Source organism: Thunnus thynnus, chromosome 4 (assembly GCF_963924715.1).
Source record: "Thunnus thynnus chromosome 4, fThuThy2.1, whole genome shotgun sequence".
In the NCBI taxonomy this organism is placed as follows: domain Eukaryota; kingdom Metazoa; phylum Chordata; class Actinopteri; order Scombriformes; family Scombridae; genus Thunnus; species Thunnus thynnus.
The window spans coordinates 18,495,261-18,518,974 of NC_089520.1; the positions used below are offsets into that span (position 1 = coordinate 18,495,261).

Below are 23,714 nucleotides of genomic sequence, written 5' to 3' on the forward strand. Positions count from 1 at the left end.
AGCACAGAAAAGCTTTTGGTGAAGTGTGCTAGAGGCATAGTGGTGGCTTGCGCTATAGTTGTAGAAATGATAGATGAATGCAGATCTTCCAGACTAATAAAGCAGATTAATATCTAAGTGAAGTACCACTTTGGACCACCCCGGGAAACCGTCTGATGCCCGGAAATCTGGCTCATAATTTAAACTGAAAGGACAGAATCAGTTAACAAAACTTGTGTCTTATCGTATCAGTCATCACCAAACTCTAAAGTAACCGGCTCCCTGTTATATAAAAACCAATTTGAACTTATGTAACACGGGTCAGTAAGTGACCCGCAGCATCAGCAAAAAGGGAGTGCAACTTCAAAATGACTCGTGCTGAGTTTCATTTTGATGGTTGAGATAGGAGAGGATTATTGATGATGCATTATATCTGATGATTTGCTGGATTGTGTCTGCTTTTTATGTTACATTGGCTTTGGCGTAACACTTGGAGTGAAAGTAGGTATCTTATCTGAACTCCCTGGCAGCCATCTCCCAGAACAGCTAGACCTTTAATCACCTGCCACAGTTGGTGTCTACAGTAACTCCAAGGAAGCTGATAGTGTAGTTATTCTGGATAGTATGAAGTTACACCTATGGGGCTCAAATTTGTCATATTTATCAAATGTTATAGTGTTGCCATAGGACTACAAATGTGGGAGGTGTTATTTTGATACATTAAAGGGTAAAATCTGTAAAGAAATAGCCTGTTAAGAAATGAATTTTGCCTGTAATATTGATAATAATAATTATTTTTTATGAAAATCTTCTCAAATCCTTTAGTTATTATTAGAACTGTGAACATGATCGTTTTCAGTGGAAAAAAAATAGAGATGCACTTAGTTACATATGTTTTTAAATATTTTGTGGATACTGCAAGAACAACTAAACATCTCAATTTGGTATCATTTTTAGCAATTAACTCATATACATGCAAAGTCTGTTTGAACAATAATGTGTGAAGGCAGATGTGTTGGCCCAGATGTGTGAGCAGCTTCTGTATGCTCTAACATCCTGTTATATCCTACAGCTTTTTCAATAGTTGAAAAATAACACATTGTCATTCCTCTATGATGTATTGTAATGTTGCATTCTTGTAAGTTCTTTGTTTCTAATAATACTTAATGCGTCCTGTGACATTCAGTTCAGTTCCTTTACATGGTCTGGTTGGTAACAGCCCCACCGAAATGTTTGTTAAAACATGTTGTTTGCACATGAACCAAGTTCACGTTTCTATGTATGCTGATTTAAATATGCGCATATGAACAATCAGCATTAATTTTTTTGTATTTTTTATAACCAACTCTATGGTACCTTTTTCCCCTGATCCAAGTAATCATTTCCTACACTGACTATTGCAAAGACTTTACCATATGAACCTTGGTAGGTCTAAATATAAAGCACTAAAGTGATATGATGACACTTTTGCATTGCGCCTGTTTCAGCCATAGGCCAACTGATCTGGTTCCAACTTATATAATTATGTTGCCTGTAGTGTCACTGATTTTCCGACGTTGTGATGTACAAATGATCATATCTTTATTTTTGTTTATTTTAATTTGCCCAATTACTTTCTTACTACTTTTTTACTTCAATATTTTAACAGCAGTTTGGCGTATGCAGACTGGATCAGTCAGCACCTGTAAAACCTTCTGAAACTTTGCCACTTGATACAGCAGTTATGAATTGTTTGATACATTAATAAAATCTCTTCTGAAGTCGCAGTTACACACATCCATATTTTCTCCCAAACAAAATCAAAACTATCGCCCAATCCTAATCTATTTGGCACCCTACTTCTACCTACTACTTATCCTACGTCATCACTCATGAGAGTTTTGAAATTTTTTGCTGTGGTACTGTTTAATATTCTAATGAGACTCATTAGTAATTTGATTACAAACCACCTCTGAGTACTAGTGATAAATGATTTCATGCTAAGGCCACACTGCATTAAATAAGCTACATATTCAAAGATAATGTGCCTTTGTAGGTGTTATCTTTTGACAGTTTAATGTTTTTAATGACATTTACCAATAAGCTCTCCTATATGGCTGTCCTGCTTGTCAGGGTCATTATTCGGTTCGTACAACAATGTGAAGATTTACAAATTCATTATTTTTGGTGTCCTACTTCTTTGTTCACTACGGAACTGACAAGGTCAAATAAATGCACCTTTTAATTTAGTGAAGTGTAACCGAAAATTCTCTCATGCATCACTCTCTATGTCCCCTGCAGTGACCCCCAGATGCCTTTTTTCATTCTTGCAAACAGCACTGATATATTGAGTACCTGTTCCCTTAGGTCTCCTCTGAGAAGTCAATGCTGTACAATGTCGAGTGAAAAAAAAAAGCTTTTAAAAGCACCGAGGCAGACTTTGCAATAGTTTTATCGTTTAAGAATTCCTGGGTTAAAATTATTCACAGTTCTTCATCGCATAATCCCTCACTTGTCTTTCTTTGAAACCGACTGACGCACATTGAGGGCATTATGGTTTTTACCTTCACGGTTCACTGATAATTGAGTCGTCTTATGCAGACTGGCCAGTGAAAGAATCTGATAAGAAACTCCTTTGAAAGGACAGTTCCCTGTGAATACAACATCACACACACAGGAGATATAAGGCTAATTGTTACCATTGATGATTCACTTTTATAAACATCCTTTTATATACCTGAAAGTTTCATCTGTTTTTCTCAGTAAGACTTCTGTGTGTGTGTGTGTGTGTGTGTGTGTGTGTGTGTGTGTGTGTGTGTGTGTTGAATCTTCAGATATATTTCACTTGTTGAACTGTACAGTAATGACTTTAAAAAGGCTGTGTCCTTGTTTGAACTGTTCAGTAACATATTTCACTCTAGTGTAACATTTTGTAGTTTTGGCAGCTTGACCTTATTTAGACTCGAGAACAGTCAGTCACCAAAATTGGCTGCCCAATTTTTGCCAGAATAATGTTCCTCACTTTGATTATGGCTAAATGGACTCTGAGACAGTATCAAATATATTCAGACGTATTTACAAACTGAACTTCATGACAGACTATTTCTCCTTTGTTCTTATTATTTTCAAGAGGCTTCCTCTTGCTGTACAGTTAAAATGACACCCAGAATCCCACATGGCATAGAAAATAAAGGTGTTAGACTGAACCCCGATGTTGTTGTTGAATCCAAGAAATGATCAAACTATGGGCTAGTGACTGAATTTGTAGACTAGAACCATCCCCACTGTAATCGCTTGTTACTACCTGGTAAAGTGGGAGTCTGTATCGTCATTCAGTAGACTGAAGCGCCTCTCCCTTTCCTTCATCACATCCCAACCATTAGGTCACAGAGCTGCCAGAAAGCATGTAAAGAGATCTGAACGACACACAGAGAGTGGAACGAAATGATGCTTGAGGAAGGGACAGAGTCTGTTGCTTTGTCTTGTGCAAAGGAGCTCTGTTATTACAGTTTACTGTAGATAGGGCTGTAATATGCTTGTGCTGTGACAGACTAGTGCCACAGAATTGCCATGGCTAAGAGTTCATTTTGAATATAGATGCCAGTAATCCTCTCCGCACATACTGCAGTAAAGGCTTATGTGCAAAGGTCCGTATTAAATTGGACTATACTGCTGTGCATATGTGTAAAAATATCCGAAGTATATTGATAACAAAAAAGACTGAAAGTAAAGCTACAAAGATTAATTGATTGATCGCTGAAAATGCCAAAAGATCCCCTAGATACAGCTTCCCAGTTTTGTGAGAATTTGCTTGTTTTACATTATACTCTAGTTAATATAGGAATATCTCTAAACAAGACATTTGATGACATCCCCTTGGGCTCTAGGAAATTGTGATGGACATTTTTCACTATTTCCTGACATTTGTAGAACAAACTATTACTTTAATTGAGAAAATAATCAGCAGATTAATTGATGAAGAAAATAATTGTTAGTTGCAACCCTAGTTCAGAGGTGGTCATTTATGGCACAATCTTTCTTCCACAATCTGAAAAAATGGACATGTTAAGATGTTCAAGGTGTTATTTCCCTCCTGTCATCTAAGTTTAGTTAAAGGTGCAGTGTTTAGGATTTAGTGGCATCTAGCAGTGAGGTTGCAGATTGCAACCAACTGAATACCCCTCCCATTCCAAGTGTGTAGGAGAACCTATGGTGGCTACGAAACTCACAAAAAATGTGAAAGGCCCTCTCTAGAGCCAGTGTTTGGTTTGTCTGTTCTGGGCTACTGTAGAAACATGGCGGTGCAACATGGCAGCCTCCGTGGAAGAGGAACCACTCCCTCTGTAGATATGAAGGGCTCATTCTAAGGTTACGAAAACACAATGACTCTTATTTTTAGGTGATTATACACTAATTAAAACATACTTATGAATGTTATATTCCATTTATTGCCAAGTCTTTACCATTAAAGGCCACTAAATGCAACACACTGCACGTTAAGTTTTCAGTTGCACAACTATGTAATGTTACGTCCGTTAAAATACATTGTTGTTTAGGGTCAACATGACTTTTTACTTCACTACTGTAATTTTTTTCAACAGGGAAATTCATCATGTTAGGTATCAGTTTGTCAAAGTGGAGATTAAAAAGAGAGAATAAGATTATGCGTTTTAAAAAAATCTGAAAAAGTATTTAATTTATCTGCCCTATAGTTTGTGGTTATGTTTGGTGTTATTTTCATAGCTGTGGACATCAGTTTGGCTCATCAGTTTAGCTTAGTGACCATTTAACATGGAGGTTAAATATGTAACATGTAGTGAGCACAACTACATGCAATAGGTCAAAGTTGAACTAGGAAGTCAGGCTTTAAGCTGTTGGTAGATGTTTACACTCCTACTTCTTGTCCCATTTACTCTATAGTTAAAGAAATATCAAGGACCACCATATGTGTCATTGGCTGATGTAAAAACAAAAAAAAAATCTGTTGTTGGCTGGTCAGTAGTTGACTAATTGCCAACCAATTCTGGCGCGTCCCCAATCCCACCCTGTGCTAACCTGGACATTTGATACTCCTCAGTGCTGCAACGTGTGTGTGTCTCCACCATCTGGAGCGTAATCAGCATATTGAAACTGACAGCAGGAATGTTGTTCAAAATGTTATCTGATGCTCCTGCATTCACTGAAGGGATTCTGCAGTATACACATGGTTTTGCTCTCACTTACCACTCTTCCATTTAACACAAGTAGTGCGACCCTTCTCAGTGCTGCTGACACTGTGCCTTATATCACTGCTGCTCGTACATATGGACTGATCAGCGCAGGTTTTTGCTAGTGTGCCAATTCTGGGAGGTCTGCCAGGCAGTGTACAGCATGGATGCTTTCTCTCAGAGGGACAAAACGGAAATGACAAGGCAATCGCCATTCTGTCAGCATTGCCATGGTAGCACAGGCACGGCTGTTTATCCCAAGGTTAATGGGATGACGCCTGGAACTGAAAGTGCCAGATTCAGAGAAACATGTGCCTGTTTTACTTAAAACAAGTAGACAGTATAGAGTGGTGTCACATCACACAGAAGTGAGCCCAGAACAGGTCAGATTAACAAACCGAATGGAACAAACATCACTCATTTTACTTCTTGCATAGATCATAAATTTCTGAATTAATGTGTGATTGAATTTTCCCAAAATCCTGATGTAGATGTGATGTTTTGTCATCAAACTCATGCTGCCATTGATCAAAACACTTAAAGGTTTGAGAACACTGAAAATGTCAGGTTTTCCATCCAACATAATAAAAAGTTTTTTGGTACTACTACACTGAACCTGATAAAAATCAGCTTACGAAAACTAAGGATTTTGTAAAGACAGTTTTACTACATGACTTTACGCTCCAAGTAACAGTACAATCAAGATTACAGCCAGATACTTTAAGTATTTAAGTACTTTGAGTATTATTTAACTCATACTGATGTTTTTACACAGCCCCTCAGTTCAGCCTCTGTCTGAAACAGGTCATTTTAGCCCCTGTCTCTTTAAGGCACCGCCTCCCCATGAGCCCACTCTGTTCTGAATGGCCAGCTTTTGAAAGCTGACTTCCGTCGGCTCCAGATGCTACGTCAACAAATCATGCGACAAACTATAGTAGTAAGATTTCACAACTTTTTCTTGTTCTTTAAATGTAAACTTCTCAAATACATCCATACATGTTCAAGCCGGAATCTGATCCGAAATATGAGAGTGGACAACACAAATGACACATGGGAAAAACTTTATCAACAACATAGCAAGAAAGGCTATGGAACAGACCATTTATGGGCATGCTCGACGCTTGACTTTTGGAACTTTGACCATGTTTACTATAGATATCTGACATCATAACAGTATATAAATAACAGAAGATCTCAAAAAGCATATGTTCCCTTTAAACATTTTAGCATCAAACCAGCACTCTTAAACAGTTCCTCACTGCAAATCAATATTGTATGAGTCCTTTAAGGTCAACAACTTTTCACTCATCATGTGGTCACTTCCTACTGTAAACAGCTGACTTTATGAATCAGTCTACATATACTGTTTATTAAGGTACTTCTTTCCACCAGAGTCCTGTTAGTTGAGTTGTTGGGACCTGTTGTACAAATACTCATCTGATTCCCATCATGAAGCGAGTCAGATTTATTCCAAAGCAACTGTATATTTACAGGGGTTAGAGGAAAACAACACAAACAACAAATAACAGAAAAACAATATAGTTCAATCCACTGTAGGGACACGACAAACTAAAACACAATTCAGAAAAAATAATCACATCTCACTTTCACAGTCTCAACGAATGTATAGAACATTACAAGCTTCACAAAGGTGCAGTAAGATTTGTTGCAGGATATTGTGTTATATCTTACAAGTGTTTGTGATATTGTATCTAACCTCTGCATGCTGCTTTGTTGAGAGTACAAATGATGCAAGAGAGATCATTGGGTTCAGCTTATTATCGTTAGGCTAAAAATAGATATAGATAAATAGAAGTAGATAACAGACATTAACAGTAACAACACATTAACAACATTAAGGCTTGTCCGCTTGTCTGGGACAAATGGATTTTTTGTTTTTGTAGGGCAAGTGGAAGAGAAATTTACTTGCCTCACCAGACAAGTTAAAAGTCATAAACAACAACAGCAAAAAATACTATGCCATCACATTATGTGCCACTCATTACTCAGCTATTTAGTTAAATAAATATATTCAGAATACCGATATGAAACAAATGCATTTTTTCCCCATAATACATCCAATTCAGAATGGGAGAGAGAGAGTGGGTCTGTGACGGTGAGGCTGTGACCAGAGCAGAGAGTATGAAGTTAGCGGTATAGCTGTAAACGTAGCAGTGCATGTGTGTACAGTTTAGGCTTATTTATTTATCAGTGAATAAATGCTACTTCTCCTCAAGACCCAAGCCAAGTTCCTGTGTCTTGCTTGCTACCTGCTGATTTAAAGTGAAGGGAGCTGACAGGGCTGTCAGCAGCCGGGCAGGAGAAACGCTGCGTGATGCACTTAGATTTTGTAACTGAATTAATATGAGGACGCTCATTTTCATTTCTCTGTGTGGAAACAGCATTAAAGTCTCAGTGAAACAGAAGTTAGGGCGTCTTTAGCTTCTGTACTGTGTCACAGTACAGAAGGACAAGTGCCTCAGAAAGTTAATGTCAAGCCCTGGAAATCATTGTTTTCCCACCTTCCAATTCAGGATTGCAACCATTATTCTGCTTTGATTTGTTATTTATCAACTGAATATCCTTTTTATTTTATACTCTAGCAATTAGGGATGAAACGTTTACTGGTTTAACGATAAACCACTGTAAATTCCCGACAGTTAGTATTACCGTTTCAAATTTTAATTACCATTAAAACCATGCTGGATTACTGTGCTTTGAAAAACTTACGGTAAATACTGTCCAGCATTAACCGAAGTTAGCAACAGTCTTGCAGACGCAGGCGCGGCATCAAACGTGTGCGTAAATGAAAACATGGCGGAAGGCAGTGACAGAGATTTACTAATAGAAGCGAATAGACTAATTCGCTAATTCAAGGCCAGTTCATAAACTGTGCTTTGATGTGTGCTGTGTTTTTCTAATCAGCCTTTTAATGCAATAATCTGTACTCCAACCGGACTTGCTGGATTGTATTTCATTGTCTCACTGGCATTTTAAACAACACGCCCAACACCAACAACCCCATGTATTGTTTTACGCAGGACTGTTTTCAGTCTGAATGCAGCTGAGGAGTTCCTGTATGTTGCTGAACAACAAGAAAAAGTTGAAAAAAGAAAAGCAACAGCTTAATGACAACAGGAATACAGTACATACATACAATACACGAGACAGACATTCCTGTTTGCTGCAGTGCAAAGTGTAGTTACCTGTCATGGCCACATGGTGCCATCTTTAATGGTAATGCACATTTGATATGGTTTTCATATATTTAAATAAGGTATTGGCTGTGTTATTATTTTAATGTGTACGCAAACAAAAAGTACGTAGTACTGCTTGTTTAAATGATTTTAGTGTGTGTATCAGTACTTCTTGAACATTTTCAGCACATTTGAACAATACCGCGATAACCGTGATTTTAGTAATTTTTGGTAATTTGGTAATTTTGGTCACTATAAATTGTGATATGAAATTTTCATACCGTTTCATCTCTAGTAGCAATACTCTTCAGTTACAGGCTGCTACTGTTCAGCATTCAGTAGTGAACAGCTGGGCATCGAGTGTCTTGCTTATAGTTAAATATAGTTGGAATTTATTTTCCCAACGCACAGTTGGACTCAAAACTCAAATAATATCTGTAACCATGATTACAGGTAGCTACTGAGCTAGCCTGATAATCAGACTGAGTAGCCATTTTGTTTCACCTCATACACTCTACTTTAAACACTGAACAAACCAGAGAGGTGATTCAGGCTCTACAACAATGGCTATTGATAACATATGCTAAATATTGCCATATTCCAGGAAGGTGAGCTGTAACATCAGTACTGACTCATCTTTGTCAATAATGAGTACAGCATGTATATAAAACTATATAAAGATATTCACCAGAACAAGTGTGTCATGCAGCCAAAGTGTGTGAGCTCTCCTCTCAGAGCTATATGCTGTATTTAGCTGCAAATGTGTTGTGTTACATTTTAAATAAATCAATCTACAGCATTTTAGAACATGTACTTTTTTCAATTTGATCACCTCGGCCTTATAGAGTGGCACGGCTGCAGTGGGAAAGGCTTAACCACTAGGATTATAGTCATTGTGATGGATGGCAATGAGACAGATTAATCGACTGCTGTGCAACCCTCACTTATCTGATTTTAGCACTGCTCCTCCCTTTCTGTTCTTGAAAGGCAGAATTATCTCTCTAGCAGTAAATGGGATGTAATGTGTGTTTGAATGGAAAATTAGCACAAGATTACACTTTTCTCCTAGTTGCACTTTGAATAAAAGTGACCTGTGAAACATAGTTATTGATTTTATTACATCACGTGTTTATAGTGGGATAAAATAATGGCGTGTTTGCTTTGTTTTTATGTATTTATACTAACCAACAATAAATCTGAGCCTGTTTCTTTTGTTACTTTCTTTCATGTTCTGAGTCAACATTTAATCTGTCTCCACACAGCTGACCTATGGAATCTGTTTTTCTTCTGAAACATGTCAGTCAAGTTTTGTGAGGCCCTATATATCTCAGTAACATCTCAAAAGGTTTTTGTAGATTGCCGCAATTCACTCAAGAGGAGAAAGAAGAAAAGCAAGAAAATGGGGGTTGAAATTGCCCACTGGAGAACTAGAATAGTTCCCAGTGTTTTTTTATTTTTTATATTTTTTTTTATTGTCAGTAGCCCACATAGCATACACTTTGTCAGTTAGAGGAACTGTAAATGTTCAAAGCAACTGGAGGCATTGTACTTCAGACTGCTCTGCCAAAGAGAATATAGATTTTCACAAATGGGATGGAAGTAAGTCATAACCAATTGTACAACAGCCTCAAGTGTGTGCTACTTTATCAACTATATTTTCCAGGGCTCTATAAATATATTGCATGGTTTCAGTCTAAGCTCCAGTCTTTGTCCTAGAACCATCTAGAGACATAAACTGAAAATGAATACAATTATGTGATTATACAAATTAATCAATATAGCTTGTCTTACAAGCACCATGAGGTTGAGTAATATAAATATGCCTTGTGACTTAGGCTGAACTTTCAGTGCAAAGTCCAATAAATAAAATGCAGATTGACTCTATTTGGCTGTTGACATTACTTTTTGTCATGAATTAATCATATTAATACTGTATGGAAATGGTAAATGTGTAGTGGCCAGTTGCCAGAAGTAATGAACAGATATCCATATACAAATAACAGTGTTTCCACTGGGTTGACTGCTATGCGGGGACGGTAGCAGGGGGAGCCGCCACACCCCCATGTCCGCAGCCAGACATTTTTCTGCTCTCTGTTTAGGAGCAGTTGAGATTGTCACTAAAATGAGAATAGCTGGTCCACCTTAAAGGTCAGTCCACTTTAAGTGAGCCTGGTCAGGTTAGGCTAACCCATTGTTGCTGACTTTGGGGCTGACACCCTTCATTTTAATCAGCAGATGGCAAGCAAGACATGGGAACTTGGCTTGGGTCCTGAGGAATTGTAGCATTTATTCACTGACAAATAGCCTAAATTGTACACACATTGCACTGCTATGTTCACAGCTATACTGCTAACCTCTACTCTCTGCCCTGGTCGCCAGCCTCACCGTCATACACATGCTCTCTCTCTCTCTCTCTCTATCCCAACTGCACACTAGCTACTTTCCGCCTTAATGGAAGACTGATACTTGCTGTTTTGACCTGAATTTCAGACATTTGGGGTCGTCATCTGTCCATCTTTTGCGCGGATCACATCAATAAATTATTCTTATCGGCTTTTTACTTATGAAGCTTTTATTGCACTTACAGTAAACATGCGCACATAAATTAGGTAAAAAACATAAATTTATTTTGTTTCTTTCAGGAGGGGTGGGGGGTCCCGCCCCTCCAGGCAATGGTAGGGGAAGCAGTAAGTACCTGCTTTTCCACCACATGGTATGTCAACTCGACTCTTTGCCTTTTTTGGTTTTCCATCGGGTAAAAATTATGGATAGTACCCGGTACCTGGTACTTCTTTTCGTTTTACATTCATTGAGGTTCTAAGCGAGTCATCTCTTGCGCAACACAAGAAAATGGAGAATGAAGAAGAGAAAAAAATGCAGAGGAGGAAAATAAAATTATAATATCGCCTGTTTCCACAGTAAATCATCTGCTGAGTGTTTGATGGTTATTTGTGGGGGTGCATGATATTGGATATTTTGCTGATATGCCACTGTTTTCCAACTCGGTTTGGCCAATTGCCGATGCTGATACTGATAAATGCACATGTTTTTTTCACTTGGCTGAGGAGACTATTTTGCATGCAATCACAGATTGTACTAAGTATGATCAAGAAAGACAATACATGAAGGAAGAACTTAGGAAAACTGAAATCCAGGAGCTCAGCATTAAAACTTTAATGAACTCGCCAAGTGGGTGGAGCAGTAGCGTTTTCTTTGAGTTTATTAGACAGACAGGATTAATGGGAAGGATTTAATCTCTGGTCCACACTCTAAAGCAGAAGTTGGCGGTAATGCACCTAATATGCTGGTTGCCAACCGTTGTTATAAACCAAAAAGAAGTCTTTTCAAACAGAGTGGTACATCCTGTCAGCCGAGGTGTTTCCTATCTGTGCAGCCGAACACAGCAGCTCTGCCATGGACTGTTTAACCCTGACGGACCTGGTGCCTTTTCCGCAGGCTCCACTTCACTCAGCTGCCCGACAGACCTGCTGCTTCTTCTGACTTTAACCTGAATAACAAACCAGGGCTTGGTGCTCCAGTTGGATCCACACAGAGAGCCGGGGCTAGCTGGGAGGCTAGCGGAGTGTTAGCCGTAGCATTACTGGAGGGAAGCACAGCAAGCTAGCCTCCCCTGGAATTTTACCAATCCAAATTAATCCAAAAATTATTATTTTTAGACTTTGGATTTTTAAGTCTGAAAATGATCAACCAAATTTGAGCAACTTAAGATTTTTGAATATTGGACATATTCATTTTGTCAATTTTTTAAAAAAGAATACATAATGGTTTGAAAGTGCAAAACATAAAATTACTGTCTAGAAATTTGGAAAGAAGAGAATTAAAACCACAGGAAATCATATAGATGGTTTTAAAAGTAAAATATAAAGTATTCTGTAGTGTTTTTTATTTTATAATTATGTATTAGGTTGCTTACAAGATTCAAATTCTTTTGACCTTCCATAGAGGTCCTTGGTAGCAGCCCTTTCACGATACAGGGAGTCCTTTGCTTTAGTGTTGATATGAAAAATATTGCTTTAACAGTTAATCAAAATTAGCCTATTATTTTAATTGTACTTTGTGAGAGCTGCCATGTTAAAGATGAGGTTAAGGCTAAATTGCTAGCAAACATGAATCAAATGAAATGGAAGAAGATAATAGATGTATTTTTTTTGTCTACATAAAGGCTCAAAAGTAAATCTAAAGTACTTAGAACACTTTTTATATAAATCCCTTGTGTGTATTTATGATTGACAAGCAGCTTTCTTTTGCATTATAGTATTAGTATTGCATTCATAATGGGCTCTGTTCCAGGGTATGAGATGCTGCAGCTGTACTGGTACAGACATATTAGTTAGTCTAAAGCCATGACTGACAAATTTAATCCTGCCTGCTAAAGCAGTCATTAGTTAGAAATGCAGCTCAAATCAATTCGCACTTTTCACAACCTTATCAGTCCATAATCTTACAGGTGGTGTTTAGAAGGTAATTTATCTTAATTTAAATCACTGGACAAATCTAAGATTATTCCAGGGCTTTACTGTCTTTAGTGCACTCTTTTCCAAATCTAGAGACATATTCATCGGAGAAATGAATGACATTATTCCTGTTTACGTGTCTGCACACCCCACGCAGCATGTTTATGGTTGTTCTCTGGTTGATGTGGTAAAACATTTGATATTTCAGAAATAATCCTGAATCACGCTTTCTTTTTCGAGGGACGCGAGCACAGTGTCTTTGGCTGCAAGGTGTTTATACATAGCAAGACATAAAGCCACCCTTGATCCAGGGTGTTTTAGTAAAGAGGAATTCTCATTTCTTTTTCATGAGCCAGTAGCAACGTTGCCCTATATCTGTAGGGAATGGGATCATGAATATTGTGTTAACCCAGAAAAGTTAAAAACCATGCATGCTTCCTTGTTCCCCTGATCCCTCAGCTTTTGTTGTTGCATTGGCCCATTGTACCCGAGAAGAGATCAAGGGGACCCCTGTCGGTTGTGGATTATTCCTTTGTAGAAGCGCCACTGTAGGGGATAGAGGATTAAAAGAGCAGACAGTGGATGGGGATTCTACAGGAAGTTAGTTTGCAGCACACACTGCACATGAATTGTTAACATGGAGTATTTTCTATTGAATAGCCTATTTGGTGTAATGTTTTGTTTTTTTTTAACATTCCAGGCTCAGTTTCAGTATGTGTAGCGCTGTAGGAATATGCCTCATTTGGATATTTATATCCTATATGGACAATTAACGCTGGAATTGCCTGTAGCCAGATGATGAATTTTCATTGTGTTTACATGTTTTCCCAGCTGTTGAAAGGGTTTAGAGGGCACTGCAGCTGAATGAATATGAAAGAGTCATTGTCCTCTTTCTCACAATTTCCGTTAAGGGCATATTGAAACCTGGCTGCTGCTGGAGCAGTAATATTGTCTCAGTGTTTCTAATTCTGTGTGCATTCGAGCCAGTATCCTTAGACGAAGGTGATTTCTGCGGACTAGTCGACATTTTTCATAAGGTTTTGTCTCCTCTGTGTCTGCAGGAAGCCACGGACCTCGAGGCTGGGCAACCTTGTACCCAGAGTGTGCTGCGAACAACCAATCACCTGTGGACATTGCAGATGAGCAAGCTCTGGTTTCGGAGCAGTACCAGGAGTTGGTGCTTGACAAGTTCAACACTGAGTCCTCTAACCAGACCATCATGAAAAACACTGGAAAAACAGGTCTGCATTATAGAGTTTACATCAGAAACACTAACTTAATGATACCGAAATACAAAATTCAAATGACCTCATGGCAATATGCAATGACACAATAGAAGGTTTACTCTGTTTAACCTGTAATAAATATCCCTTTGATATCTCTGGAAGTATTTGACCTTTGCAGACAGGTTTGCAAATTATTCAAAAGAACTGCTTTAACTGCTTTATTCCATCAATGTGATAGTTGAAATACCTGTATTTTATTCACTCAGTTAGACAAAAACAGACATTCTCATCTGGTATTTTATCTAAATGTGTCCTAACAGAATTGTAAAAAAAAATTGACATTGCAATATAAAATATATACCTTGATAGATGATTTTATCCATATCACCCTCTCCTGGGACAAAACATAGTGCCCAGATTGATTTTATGTTGTTTCAATGGCACATTTCAAAAACTAATGTCTAATGTTTCAGTAAAGTAAAAATCATCACATATGATAGTAATCAGTCTGTCATTATTCTTGTGGTTTTAGTAATTCTTTTGTAAAAATTGTTAGTTTGCCTTTATCAGTCCGCCTCTCACCTTTCTGTTTGTTCACAGCCTGCATGCCCTCTTAACAAAAACATTTTGAAGGTTACTTGATTAACTATCTCTTCTTCAAACCATTGCTACGATTTTTTTTTTTTCTCCAGTCAGCAAATCCGACCATTGGTGTGAAAACTCTGACCTTAATTGATCTCCTCCGCTTTCGGCACTGTGTCTCTCTGAGAGTAGTGTCATCTTTTGCGTTTGATCATAATGAGAGTTGTTAGCCTCCATGACAACCAAGGCCACTGGGACAGCTGAGCAAGGCTTTGGGCTGCTTATTTACAAAGATAGAAATAACACGGCTGGCCTGTAATTTTGGGCACATACAGTACAGAGGGAATTTTAGATTGCTTAACACTGTGAAAATGATGAAAACACTATTACTGCAAAATATTATTATGCAAATGCTGTTTAGAAGAGGTCAATTTAGTGTTTAGTTAATTCACACCGTAGTATTGTGAAACTGATTTATTATTGGTTTACTACTGCCCTTTTAGGAATTAGCTATCTGAAATGAAGGGTAGACTTTACTGCTCTCTGAAACAACATTTTTGATTAAATAGTAATGATTAATAATGTTTTTAACATTAACATTCAAAAATAACAAATATATGGTCATATCAGCTACGCATACATGGATGGGTTTCAATATATCATCGTCATATTGGAGTTTGTTAGCTCTCCGGTACATTAATTGGTGAGCTCATCGCCAACTTAGTTATTTTAGTTATTCTAAAAGGATTTGCCCTTCATGTTCTCAGAAGTTTTCAAAGTTTTCAATGTGACCTGTTTTTTTCTTGTTTTTTTTCCAAGTGAATATTTGGCCTTCTGAGTCCTCTTTGTTTTCCAAATCATGATTCATTGTGTCCTTGATTATTTTTTTCCTTTTTTTTTTGTCTGTGCATTTACCAAATCCACAATCTTCTCTGTGCTCATGACAGCCATTGTTTGTGAATTGTACTTAAGTCGTTAAAGATTGCGTCAGCCATGTCACATTAATAAACTGTGATTTCATTTTTTTACCGAATGTATTCAAACCCATTGTTGTCATTGTGTGGTTGTCACAGTGCTCGTGCCCTCAGGAGCTGAGCAGAAGTCTTGAAGTGAATGTCGTTCATCTACAGTATAGTATGTGCCGTCAGCTGTGGTCAGAGTGTCATTGACAGCGTCATGATGACAGTTGATAACACTCAGGTATAGATGAGTGAAGTGCTTACGCTGTTATTGCGGTTGCTCATTGTGCAGTATTAACATAAACATAAGTTGTATTGTAATGAAAATTCAACCACGCAGTGTATTCTCCCATTTTACCTGCAGTGTTTCACACATCATACATCACACTAGAGACTAGGAATACTTCCTTCTGGTTTCCTCATTTGTTTCCTTGGACTGCTACAGAAGAGTGATGTAGGGGGGAGTGCTACCAGTCTCAAATGTTTAGTCTCAAAGGAAAAAGCTTTTGCTAGAACGGCACCAGAATGTTTTTCCCAGTGTCACTAAACATTGCTCTTACCAGTGTGACTGAAATCTAGCAGGCTTGATCGATTTTTACGTTCCAGCTGTGTGTTTGCAATTGAGTTATCCCTTTCCTCATATATATTGTAGCCACAAAATATATTTAATACAGTTGGAGCAAGATTTTAAACATTACATGCCAATTTTAATGATATTTCCACAATTGATCATGTTCATTCACGAGCATTAACATCTGCCGTAGTGTCTTTTTTTTAAATACCGCTTTTAAGATGTGCTGAAGTCAAACTGTTCAAACCCTTCGCGTATGGGCTTAAACATCCTTCATACTATTTAAAAGTCAATGTTGTAATTAAGAACTCAGTGAACAGATCTTAAAAGTTCATTGCGATTGATTCCACAAAGTTCCCTTGCGGCTTGACCTGCTTTGAGATCGAGCTGATTGGCCGCCATTCAAGCAGTGTTCCTCAACAAAACATTTCTTAGTAAAATTTCAAACAACTCTCAAGCAAATTCATGAGGTATCGGACGGCCCCAGAGACATTTGCATTGATCAAGGATTTACTTTCACACACACTCCTCTTCTTTCACAGGCTGTGATTCAAGGTCTTTTTGGCTTAGCTTCTAATTCCTGCTCTGCTGTTGGAGGGTTCAAACACACCCAGGGCCGCATTTCTAATGAAACTCCCAGGGCCAGCTAGCATCTCCTTTCCTTGACTTTCCTCATGTTGCACACAGGATTACACTTCTTCAACAACAGCAGTAACAGGGATTTATTACCATCTCTGTAAATGTTTGCCTGTTTGTAAATGAGTCACACAATTATGTTCATGTGATAGGTAGTTCTTTCCCAGTGCAGACTGATTTTCACTTTGACCTGATGCTTTGTGTCTTAGAAAATCTCCTGCATCTAAAAACCTTTCCTTCATGCTGTGGGCCATCAGCTTAAGCAGCACTGGCACGTTAATACTGCTGGCAGATTCTTTCTAGCCTCACGACAGGGGCTCAGCTCATCCCTCATCACTCCAGGCTCTTCTAGGTTCTCCACTCTTCAGATCTCGTCTTGTCTTTTCCCTCCTTTTCTCTAGATCTCACCCTCTTTTTCTTCACAGTTCTTCCTGCTTCCGGATCCATTTCACCTACCCTGATTTCATCCATTCTCTCTGCACAGCTTGCTCATCATGTCATCTGTGTTTGCTGACAGTCTGTGTTTGCTTGTACACTTGCTCATCCTTTTGGTTTGCTTTGTGATACGATTAAAAGTGGGTTGTCCTCATCCAGAGAGGCTGACTAAATCCCCCTGTAACGGGGGGGGCTCAGCCGACAGAGCACCAGGTCTAATCTGGCTAATAATATCAAATGTAGACGTGGTTAAGGGTTATAGATACATTATCATGTAACCTTGGTAAAGACACCAGAAGATTGGTAATCTGCCTTGTTATGATGGCGTTTCAGATGCCATGGAAAACAGGACAAGTAACACAGCTTAAACTCACCCTTACATGACTCTGCCGAGTACATTTACAGATGTTTGCTTTCACGAAAAGCAGAAGGGTTGAACTTTGTAGGCAAAACAAAATTGCTCTTGGAAACCTCATAAAAGCAGTAATGTCTGTTTTGACATCAGAAGGAGGATTATATGGTCTACTGTTAATTGTGAAATTGTATGACCCTTGAAAAAAAAAAAACCTTACAGAAACCACTGCAGAGTTTCAAACATGCATGGTGGTGAAGTTCATAACAAGGAAATTGGACTTTTGGCCAACAACAAGAAAAAGCAGAGCTGTGGTGTCTTCTCCTTTGTGATGATGTTTTGACTAATATTTCTGAAAAGTATTTTTTGAGGTTTAAGAGTTGAATTGTTGGTTGCGGAGTTTAAATTTGCAGAAATATTTCTCACATTGTGGTTTTAATACTGCCATAGTAAATACACAAAGGTGTTTTCTGTCCGCTTATTTTCAAAAATTTGAACAAGTCGTTATATTATCAATGTGAGTCAAGTTCCTGAGACCTAGGTAAGAGAATACTGAAAAAAATCTAGATTGAATATCCTTGGGACCACAACTACAGTACATCCTATGTGAATAACCTAATAAAGGAATGGGCAACTTTGATGATAGACAGGGCCACAAAAATTTTATCCTCACTACCAGAGGGCCAGATTGTGACTGTGCACTTCCACCAGTAGAATACTGTATCCCTCAAGTATTACTCAATTAGCCAATTATAGCTACTAATTTAATGAAAAGGAACAAAATATATGCCGGTAATCAAAGTTTCTATTACCAGCATTTCTATTTTTCATATTCAAATGCATTTAGTAATGCTTCTATTCATTTCATGAGCTTAACACAGAAACAAAACATCCACATTCCTGAGTAATATACCATTATAATGGGGTCCCAAATATTATCATTCAATAATGGTACAAAAGTGACCATTGACATTTAAGTTTGCCTTGATGAGATACTTGTGGCCTTTCCTGCTGGTGTACAATAGACTGAATGTCAGTGTCAGTGTTTGTACATCCAATCTGCATGAGCTGGAACAGTTTCATCTGTCAGCCTGTTTCTCTCTTTTGACATGATGTGCTTCATCATTGAGAAGCTGCTCTTGCAGATGTAAGTGCTCCCAAACATACTGGTCATTGAGAGTACAAAATCCCTGAGGAGTGGAAAGCAGGACTTGGGGAGTAGTCTCCGAAATGAAATTCCCCTCTCATTGTACTTTGCTTGAAAGAAGGGGTCTTACTGTAGATTTCACAGTTCAAGCTGCAACTCTGGGGGTTGCTCACTGACAGCAGCAGAGAGGGGTCAGTGAATAACGCAATTCGTGGCTGCATGGCTTAGAAATCTTGAAAGCAGTACTTGAACTGCTTCTGCAGTGTTTCTGTGTCGGCTCTGTTCTTGAGCAATGTTTTATCGCATTTGGGGACATCTTTGCGCAGGTCTTCACAGGCAGGAAAGTGTGCCAAATTTGAATGGTCATATGAACAGCCTTCTTTGACCAGGGCTTACACTGAAATGTGTTCATGTGTGCATAATGATCCAACATAGTTTGATCTTTTCCCTGCAACTGCATATTCCCGTGATTAAGATGTGAGGTAAGATCCGCAAGGAAGGCCATGTCGCAGAGAAAATCTGAGTTTACTGCAGTAAGCACTTGTATCGCATCGAATGCTGTCCTCCAAGGACACTAGCATTTCAGTGCGTAGCACATAAAACCTCCCCAAGCTCTTCCTACGGCTCATCCATTTGATCTCAGTGTGCATCTGTAAATCCCCATAAGTTGCGTTCATATCATCCAAAAAGGCTACAAACATCCTATGATTTAGAGACCTGTTCCCTCCTCAGATGAGATTGGTAACCTCGGTTACCAAATCCATGACATGGCTGAAGTTCATTGTCTCGGCACAGAGGGCCTTCTGTGAGATCAAAATGAAACAAGATTTAGCCAATAATAAAAAGGACTTGTATGTGGTTGTGGCTTTGGTAAAAAAGGCTCTGCTGTCAGTGTATTTTTCCTTTGAGGTCAGGGATGATAGAGGCTCTGGCAGCTCCGGTGTACATGTCATATTTGTCTTTGTGCATGGTGCTGTAGTGGCGACTCAAGTTGTACTCCTTTGTAACTGATTTTGTTTCCAGGCACACTAAACACATAAGTTTGCCTTTGAATTCCAAAAAAAGATAATCTGTTTCCCATCTTGCTTGGAAGACACGGTTCTCTTGGTCCAGGTTTGTTTTTTGGCCACTCATGTCTTTCTTCGTTGTGTGTCTTTGCGGAATAGGCCTGGTGGGCGAGACCAGAGGAGACTGCGGTTGCTTTGCTACAGTCTTCTTGCATTTTGAGGGAGCACCCTTTATCAGTGGACAGTATAATTACAGTTGGGATCTTGTTCAAATGTGGTCAAATGGCGCGCTTGCTTTCAACACCTGTAAAACCAATAATTTATTGATATTTGGAAATTGACACGCAGGCCGCACTGAGTGAGAACAGGGGCCACATGTGGCTTGCGGGTCACCTTTTGCCTAATAGAAATGAAAAGGATTAAGGAAGTGACCACTTTGTAATTCTTTGTGTTTTAGGTTTCATTTAGATTTGAGACCAAGGGCAAGTTGCCTAAAAATAGACCTAGTCTTTGACTTAAATTCAACTTCAAGTCAGACTTGCTATAGACACTTAATTTTACCTGTGGCATAAAGCTTCCTTATGAGTGACTAATATAAGACTGACTTAGATAGCCTGTCGCGCAATGCGAATCTGCAATTGTTTCTCAGAAGAGAAAAAATTGCAGATTCAACAGCAACGCTTAGCAGCAGAAGATCGATGCATTTTACACCTAAATTAAACTGCAGCCTACTGGTAAGCATTAACAATATTGTCTTTTGAAGGCTGTCACAGGCTCAGTTTTTAAGCTAGTCTGAAGCCAGTGGTATCATATGAATCTTGAGATTGCAATGAATCCGTTGATACCAACATCAACGGATATCATGGTAGCTTACTGGGAAAAGGGCTAAATATCACTCCAAAGTTGAACTGTCTTTACAATGAGGTCTGTGACACCTTGATGTCAAATGATTGCTTGTGATAACTTTTAGTAGCCACTTCATTGTATCTCTGTACTGGGTTGTTTCTATCCCTGAAGACTCCTAGGGCTCTTTCAAAAAACCAAACATTTGCCATCGTCAGCACAGAGCAAGCACTGTCTCCTAAGAAAATTGCACTCTCACAAATGTAAAAATTGCTCCTCTCTTGTCCTTTTTTGTTGCGAAAATCAATATAGCTGTGTGCTTGTGTCTTCTGACATTCTGACAGATTGTTGCTATAGTAACAAAGCTCTCTCAGGCTTAGCCAGGGGGAGAGGTGGCTAACTTTCCTACCTCAAATTAAGTCAGTCTTAATATTTATGCAACAGACAGGCTTAATTAGATTAGTCTAGACCAGACTAAGGCCAAGTCTTAAACTAAGTTCATGCAACAGTCGATTTTCAGAGGACATGCTCATGGAAAATAATTTCCACAGCAAATAATGATGGCGAGCTGAGGCTATATAAGCAAGTGCTTGTCAGAAGACAGATTTGACTTTTGCTATATGATAAAACTTTTTCTTACATTTCTCTTTACACTTACAGTATATAAATTTACTCAGCAGTTAATTGTAACTGATACATAAAATGTCATAAATTAAAAAAAATGTATTTACACATTCAAAATGAAAAAAAAAAATCAAGTCATAGTTTTAAAGTCATTTTCCTGTGTGTATGGTGAAGAAACCTAGTTATTGTAACTAGGAAGCACATTCATTGGACATTAATTTCTATAAATAACAATGACACTGCCAAAAAAAAAAAAATTAATGTTCTTAGACCAAAATGTCGCGGAAGAAACCTTCAGCAATGCAGAAATTGCCATTAATCTTGCATGAGAGAAACTTTTAATAGTTTTAAATAGTTGCCTGCTATTCTGCAGCAGCAGCATTGGCATTATAGCCTTGTAAAAACCTAGCAGGTGGAAGAAGATCATAAAGAAGGTGAATGTCATAATGTCTTCCTAGCGAACCATGCAACAAGTTCAAGAGAGAGTGGCTTTATCTGCAACTGTTCACCACAGCATCCCTCAGTCAAAGCAGGTCTGAAGCAGGTAGAGCTGGCATTGTGTAATTCTATTATAGACAAGTCAGATTATGTATATTATCTTGAGATAACAAAATGCATCATTAGCGTATAGAATAAAAATGAACACCATAGAATTTAAATGTGTTGTTTAGAGATAATGAGATAATTGTCATTATAAAAAACAGATGAGAAGTGAGATAATGAGAATTAAGTTGAGATCTTCAGATAATGGGACTTAAAAAAAAAAAAAAAAAAAAAGACGAGGCACTGCTGCTCTGGGTTCCTTGATTACTAATCTCCTTTTCACTGCAGTTGCATGAGTGTGCTTAATTTTCTGTCTTTGTTTCATTTCATAATTTTTTTTTTTTTTTTTTTTTTATCCCTTTTTGTCTCCAGTTGCTGTTCTCCTGAAGGACGACTACTTTGTAAGAGGTGCTGGACTGCCTGGGCGTTTTAAGGCTGAGAAGATGGAGTTTCACTGGGGCCAGAGTAATGGATCAGCAGGCTCAGAACATAGCATAAATGGCAGAAGGTTCCCTGTAGAGGTAAAACATCCTGTCGCTGCAAGCCGCTATGACAAATGTTGCAATATAGGGCCTCGAGGGTCAATGTTGAAAGAGGGAGAATCGGCAAGTTACTGTAGTGTTTAGATAGGTGAGTTTTTCCATAGAGACCAACAAACTAAAACTCTTCATGAACTATTTGTGAAATCTCTTGTCAAGCAAATAGATATTTAATTATTGAAAATGATAAAGCATTTGATTGAGGCCATAAATACCAAGATGAATGTTAAGATGCACTTTAGCTTGCTGATAAGGCTGAATTCGATTGGGCATGGATTCAGTTGTGCTTGAAACATTCTGTAATCTTGGACTTTATAAGCTCATTTTTGCAGACTTGTGGCATCACAGTGATACTTCTAAAGTCCAATTTCACCACATCTCCATGAAGCTACTGTTTTAGAGCTGAAGACTGATGATACCACTGGAGCAAACTTTTTTTTTTTTTTTTTTTTCTTTCTGGAACCATATAGAGAGGTTGCAAGTGATAAAAAGTTACCTATAGGGAAACTTCTGGCTTTCAAAGGATGCTGAAATGGATCCACTGAAAAGTACATAGTACATAGACTTACAGATTCCTGAAGAGCTCAAGTCATAGTTTTAAAGGGGAACAAACAGATTTAACACATGAAAGTCAGTTTACTAAAAAACAAAACAAAACCCTGAAGCAGAGACAACTGAGAAGATAACCTCTGATGATGTCATCAGATGATGTCATTAGGGGGTTATCTCAGCTTGGGCTTGCATTGTATAGTGGGGGATGTGGAGTTTGAAAGGAAACGTGTGGGCATTTATAAGGCAGTCTAACAAAAAGGCTCTCTTGAGTTGTATTATGGATAATATAGGATTCCTGTGAGCGTAGCTAAAAGTTATGAAATCTGAGTCTTTGCTGCTTTGATTTCAAAATGTCTGTTGTAAGCTATAGCTAACTTTATGGAAGTGCAGTACAAACTTACTGAAGTAGCCCTTTAAAACCTTAAGACTGGAGGTTTTCTAGAACAATAAAAGGCTTAAAACATTTGCAAAACCATTTTGTATTTTACAGCTTATTTCTATGTTCACCACTATTTATAATTGATAATATCTTAATAATATCTTCTTCTTTTTTTCATTCAATACCAAGGTTACCACTTCAGTACAAACAGAGTGAAAGGGTGTTGGGGAAAAATGTCTTGTAGAAGAGTTTAAATAGTTTGAAATGACATTGAAAAATAATTATTAAAATAATTACTTTTCTTGTCAGCAAATGTTTTTTGTTCAAGGTTACAGCATGCTTCTCAAGACTAGAGAAACAAAGGGAGAACAGACCGCAAGTAATAAAAGAAAGCAGAAAAAAGTAACAGACATCACCAACTCTTGTAACACAGATATAAAGGGTATTAAGTGTGAAACCTTTTGGTATTATTTATTCTGGCA

The 23,714-nt window shown here is 38.1% G+C and overlaps 1 protein-coding gene across 1 annotated transcript in view; it reads left to right on the forward strand.

Moving 5' to 3' along the window:
- ca16b (carbonic anhydrase XVI b) overlaps nt 1-23,714 on the forward strand; it is a 112,115-nt gene that overhangs the window by 47,576 nt on the left and 40,825 nt on the right. Inside the window, exons 3-4 of the mRNA XM_067587144.1 lie at nt 13,899-14,078; nt 22,135-22,283. Coding sequence (XP_067443245.1) covers nt 13,899-14,078; nt 22,135-22,283 — 329 coding nt within the window. The remainder of the gene's footprint in view (nt 1-13,898; nt 14,079-22,134; nt 22,284-23,714) is intronic.